General features: G+C 45.9%; 1 protein-coding gene across 1 annotated transcript; it reads left to right on the top strand.

Annotated features, from left to right (window-relative positions):
* The first annotated feature begins 2,714 nt into the window (after nucleotides 1–2,714).
* LOC133833838 (uncharacterized) lies at nucleotides 2,715–4,167 on the top strand. The gene is made up of 2 exons (XM_062263468.1): nucleotides 2,715–3,724; nucleotides 3,802–4,167. Exons 1-2 carry the CDS (start codon nucleotides 3,446–3,448, stop codon nucleotides 4,165–4,167), a joined length of 645 nt encoding a protein of 214 aa, XP_062119452.1. The 5' UTR covers nucleotides 2,715–3,445.
* The last annotated feature ends 821 nt before the right edge of the window (nucleotides 4,168–4,988 follow it).

Below are 4,988 nucleotides of genomic sequence, written 5' to 3'. Positions count from 1 at the left end.
GAAGTTATTCTTTATGTCGATAAATTTAATGGCTTTTAAAGCCTGTAACTCCTATATACAAGGAAACGTCCCCTGAAGACCAGGGGGCGTATAACTGAATAATAAATATCTCTTTATTATAGGGAAGTTACAACAATAAATGTAGACTGCGTCTCTCCAAGTGACTCATTAAGATGTTCGAAGTTAGCAATCTACATCTTCGATGCCGTGCTTACTCAGGTCTCTTAGTGATTTTCGAGTTGTAATAATTTCCCCGAGATCATATGGTTTCGAGCTCATACTTATGTCAGGCTCGGAACTCCTGATCCGAGGCCACCCGAGAATAGACGTACTCTGATGTCTGTCTTTCGAGCTTGTGAGGGCTTCGAGGCTACCATATTCGAGGTTGCCACCTGCTTTGCAGGTTCGGTGCCTAGGTTGCGGACACGTGTTCTAGACATTACGAGTTCACATCTGACGAATCCAGCTTTCGAGATCACAATTCTCAAGGCTCAAAATCTGGGTATAACATTTTGCCCCCTCAAAAGTATTTGTTCGAATCCTATGAGAAGGAAAATTTTGAACTACTTTTCTCGGGAACTTCATCGTCACACGCGTTCGAATATGTACACGTGGCAGCTGGGTATTGCCCACTCAAGGTACTCGAGTGCCTTGGAAACCTGCCCATGATCGTTCGCCTGCCACCTTTTCGGCGCCATCTTGTCATTTGTCCCTGACCGTCAGATTTGATAAGGATCCTGATCAATGGTCCAGATCATTCCTTCTATTATCATTTCTGGTAGCCTATATATAAGGCTTCAGTCATCTTCTTCCCCTCATTTCTACGTTTACCAGTAAAATAGAAAAAAGAGAAGAGAAAACCAAAGGCGCCCAGAAAGTGTTTGGTGTTACATGTTCTCTCGGCCAAAGAAACAAAGGACCGCCAGCTTGTTCGAGACCGTGAGATCATACCTGCAACCTCTTCTTCAATCAACGAGTTCTCTGCAACCGTCGCCTTCATTGTGTAAGTATTTGATATATACATATTTTCTTTATCAGCTTCTGCCCCCCCCCCCCCCCTTTTTTTTGGAAATGTACTGGTTCATTTTGTAGTTTGATATACTAGGACGCTTTGACCAATAGGTATTCGGGTTTAGGTTTTCCCATTACTGGTTCTAAATCCACTTTGTATGTAGAAGAAAACCAAAAATGGTTTCTTTTTTCTGGGTTTCCAAAAGTTAAAAGACGTGTCTTGCACACCAAGATATTGGGTACAAAACCTTGGTTTTAAAGAATGCACGATACCCAAGACTACCATTTTTGAATAATCGTTACCTTTTTCCCTGATATTTCGGGATTCTCAAAAATTAGATCCACTTCCCTCCTTTTTCTCGTAGAATACACGTTCTGACCCTTAATCGGGTTTCTAGGATCGAGCTCGTTTCGTACCCAAGCACTTTTCCGAGCTTGTCTTGCCAAGCTCGTAATTCTTGACTCCTTGCATGCATGGCCCTCACCATTTTTTATTTCTCGCTAGATGTCACAGAATCTGGAAAGACAGTGGGGGTCGCTGCTTGCCATTCCGTACTCGCCAAAAACTCTGAGCCCGGAATCGTTGTTTTCTCGGAACCAACGTCTGATTCGTGAATACGACCTCGCGCGCGAACAGGAAGAAACCCGAGCTCATTATCGCCGCCAAATCGTCGAAGTCATAGAGAAAAAGAGAAAAGTCCTTCGAGAGGCACTTTATCCGAAATCTGGTTCAGGGCCCAGACCGATCCCCCTTGATCCTAGGTTAAAGATGACGATCGCATACAACCCGGGAGAGCTTCAATTCTCACTGATGGGGGAGCCCTCTACCTCGCAGCCAAGGAGAGAATTTTTTGAGGCCGAGCACTACTGGAGCTCAGTTACCTCGCTGGGTCAGATAAATGATATCCTGGCCTCCTACGGTCTCAAACTGTCAGGCTCCTTAAGGTGCCGAGCTCCTACCTCCCAAGAGTGAAGCTGCCGCGCCCCAGGAGATGCAAATCCTGATAACAAGCTGAGGTATGCGGCTTGGAGCCAAGAGCATATGAAGGCAGGAGCGTTACTGCCTTTGAAGTCTTTCTTCAAGGACTTCACGGACTTCGTTGAGTTGCCTCCATTCCAGCTCAACACCAATTCGTATAGGGTTCTGTCTACCCTGAAGTCGATTTACAATGAGCTAAAGTGGGAAGGCCCATGCCAGCAGAGATCTTGTATCTCTTTTGTTTGAAAAGCAATCCCTCCCGAGCTCGGGGAGGAGATGGCTTCTATTACCTCTCGAGCTACCCAAAGGAGAAAAAGATGTTTGAGGATCTTCCCAACCATCCTCCTGATTTTAAGAAGGCCTTCTTCTGGACGGATGGCCTGTCTCCGTCACAATGCTATTCCTTTAGACGGATCCGTAAGTATCCCAACTTCCTTTATCTCTGTGCTCGAACTTTTGTCTATAGGCTTGCACTTAGTTGAGTTGTATTTTATTTTCCAGCCAACTATCATCGTCCCTTCTCCTTCTGACGAGATGAAGGAGCGTAGGGAGACCATGCTTCAACTACCTTATGGCAGGAGATCACTCTCATACCTTTTGCATGAAGGTAAACTTTGAGCTTGCGGGCTCTTGGAAGATGGCCAGTCCACCTCGGACTGGTCTAACAAAAAATACGACCGCTGGGATCTCGTGCCCTTGCCCACAGGTGCCCTTCCCCCGAGAATAGAGGCGAGGCCCCCGCCTCCAGTTCACCGGAGGAGCCCGCAATCAGGGAATGAGGCCAACGATGAAGCCTCGAGCTCGGGCTCGGATGATCAAGGTACAGTCATCCTAAGCTCGAAAATGTGGTCCCCCACCTTACTAAAACACAAACCCGATAGGTTAGTGTTGTGCAAGGATGATAGGAACCACTTCTATGTGTGGACTTGGGTAGATGAACGGGTTCATAGGTTCAATAGCTGGCTCGGGCAATACGATACTATGTATAGCCTGAACGAGGTATGGAACGGAATAGTCGTCCAATACGGAACAAATGACTATAGGGACCTTTCGAGGTTGACGTCTACATATAGGGAAGGTACTCCCCCCGCCTCTTCTGAAGATGGGGGAATTTCTCGGTTTCCGAGCTCAAGCTCGACGGAGAGTTCCAGTTAGGTTTTTCTCCACTTGCCCTTTTTATCACTTTGCATACTGGTGTGATGTTGAATTACTTTTTATATATTCCTTTCTGTTTTGTTAACTCTACTGCGGTGTGACTGTGTAGGTGAGATGGACTCCGACCTCGACAATATCCTCGAGAGTGGCGGTGCCAAGAGGAGCAAGCGCCCCAGGGGGTCGTGAAAGATTGACCGGCTTGCCAAGGTCCTTAAGAGGACCGAAAAGACACCTCCTCCCCCGGCTCCGCCTGCCACGAGCTCCACTGTGGTGCCGACTTCACAGGTCGGTGCCTCCATTATGGCCGAGCCTCAGCCTCCTGTATTGGTTCACCCGACACTCGGTCCACCTCCCAAAAAGCCTTCTGCTTCTCTAACTCATAAGCTGTTGGTTTCTACTCACGTTGAGGAGTATGTAATTGACAATGCTGCTGAATCTCACAGGGCTACGCTAGGCTCGGACGTCTTGTCCCGAGTGGGCCAGAGCTTCAGTAGTTTTGACGCTCCCCAATGGCAATTTTTGAACAACGCCCGAGACTACACCGCCCTCTACGAGAAGAGTATCGAGCTTTCCGCCGCGGTAACTTTTTTTTTTCTATTTTTTTAGCTATATTTATAGACGGTCCGAGTGTTAATGATGATTTTTTTTTTTGTCAGACTCTTGCTGTTTCTGCCCAGCTCAACTATAAGTTGAACAACGAGATCCATTCGAGCAAGTCCTATGCTCAGGAGGCGAAGGATCTTCAACTCAAACTGAGTGATGACCTAAGGGCAGCAAATGCAAAGCATGAGGCAGGAGCCGAGGAGCTTAAGGCCAAGGCATCCAAGCTTGAGAAGCTGAATGCTAGGCTCGCGGAGCTTGAGAACGAGAACACTCGGCTCCAAGAGGCTAATAAAAAGCTCGGAGAAGACAAGGCCGCCACTTTTAATATAATTAAAGGTGAAAAGGCTCGCCTCCTTGCCGAGCAAAGAGAAAAAGGACCAGGCGGTCAATCTGGCAATGTACAGAATTTGGGCCAATAACGACGACCTCGATACCAGCTTCCTAGGCCCTCTCGAAGCAAAGCTCCTAGATAAGTGGAATGCTCGGCTTGAGGCAGAGGAGGCTGCTCGGGAGGCCGCTAACGAGGCTGCTCAGACGGATAGTCATGCTATTCGTCCTGAGGAGTCTAGTGCTGCTGGTGCTGAGAAGGCTAAGGAGACTGCTCCTTCTTGAATCTCATCTCGGGGCTGCGTCCCTTTATTTTTATAATTGTTTTATTTTATGCCCGTAGGGCTGATACAATTTCTTTTTCTTTTCTTTTAATACTCATGCTTTTCATTTCTTGGTATGAAATATTTCTCACATTTTATATTAAAGAATCGCGTATGTTTATTTATTCGTACAAACTTAGTTTGGATTTAGGCTCGAGGCTCAATGCATTCATGCACCGTTTGCTCGAATTATCCGCTTCCAATCTCGTTATTCATCAAGGTCGGATATTACTTTAACCATGAACCTGAAAGTACTTGTATGGTGTGTAATGCGAACGGTTTAGATATATCTTATTGTTTAGTTACTTTTTCTCGTCCTCGGTTATCTCTCCGAGGTTATGAGTTCGAAACTATTTTTTATAAGATACTCCAGCCTCGATCTCGACTTATCTCGAAGTAGGTTTATGTTCCAACATATCGTCGATTAGTTTTAGCTGGTTTGTTCCAAACCTTTTAAGGTTGTGATTGGTTTGTAATCCATACACTTATATGTTTTTGATAATTTGGTTTTATCCAAACTACCTTAGCTCGCGCATTTGGTTACATCCAAACACTTAAGTTTTTAATAATTTGGTTTTACCCAAACTTCC

Source organism: Humulus lupulus, chromosome 1 (genome assembly GCF_963169125.1).
Source record: "Humulus lupulus chromosome 1, drHumLupu1.1, whole genome shotgun sequence".
Taxonomy (NCBI): Eukaryota; Viridiplantae; Streptophyta; class Magnoliopsida; order Rosales; family Cannabaceae; genus Humulus; species Humulus lupulus.
The sequence above is the reverse complement of the archived record's forward strand: the minus strand, read 5'-3'. Positions and strand labels throughout refer to the sequence as shown.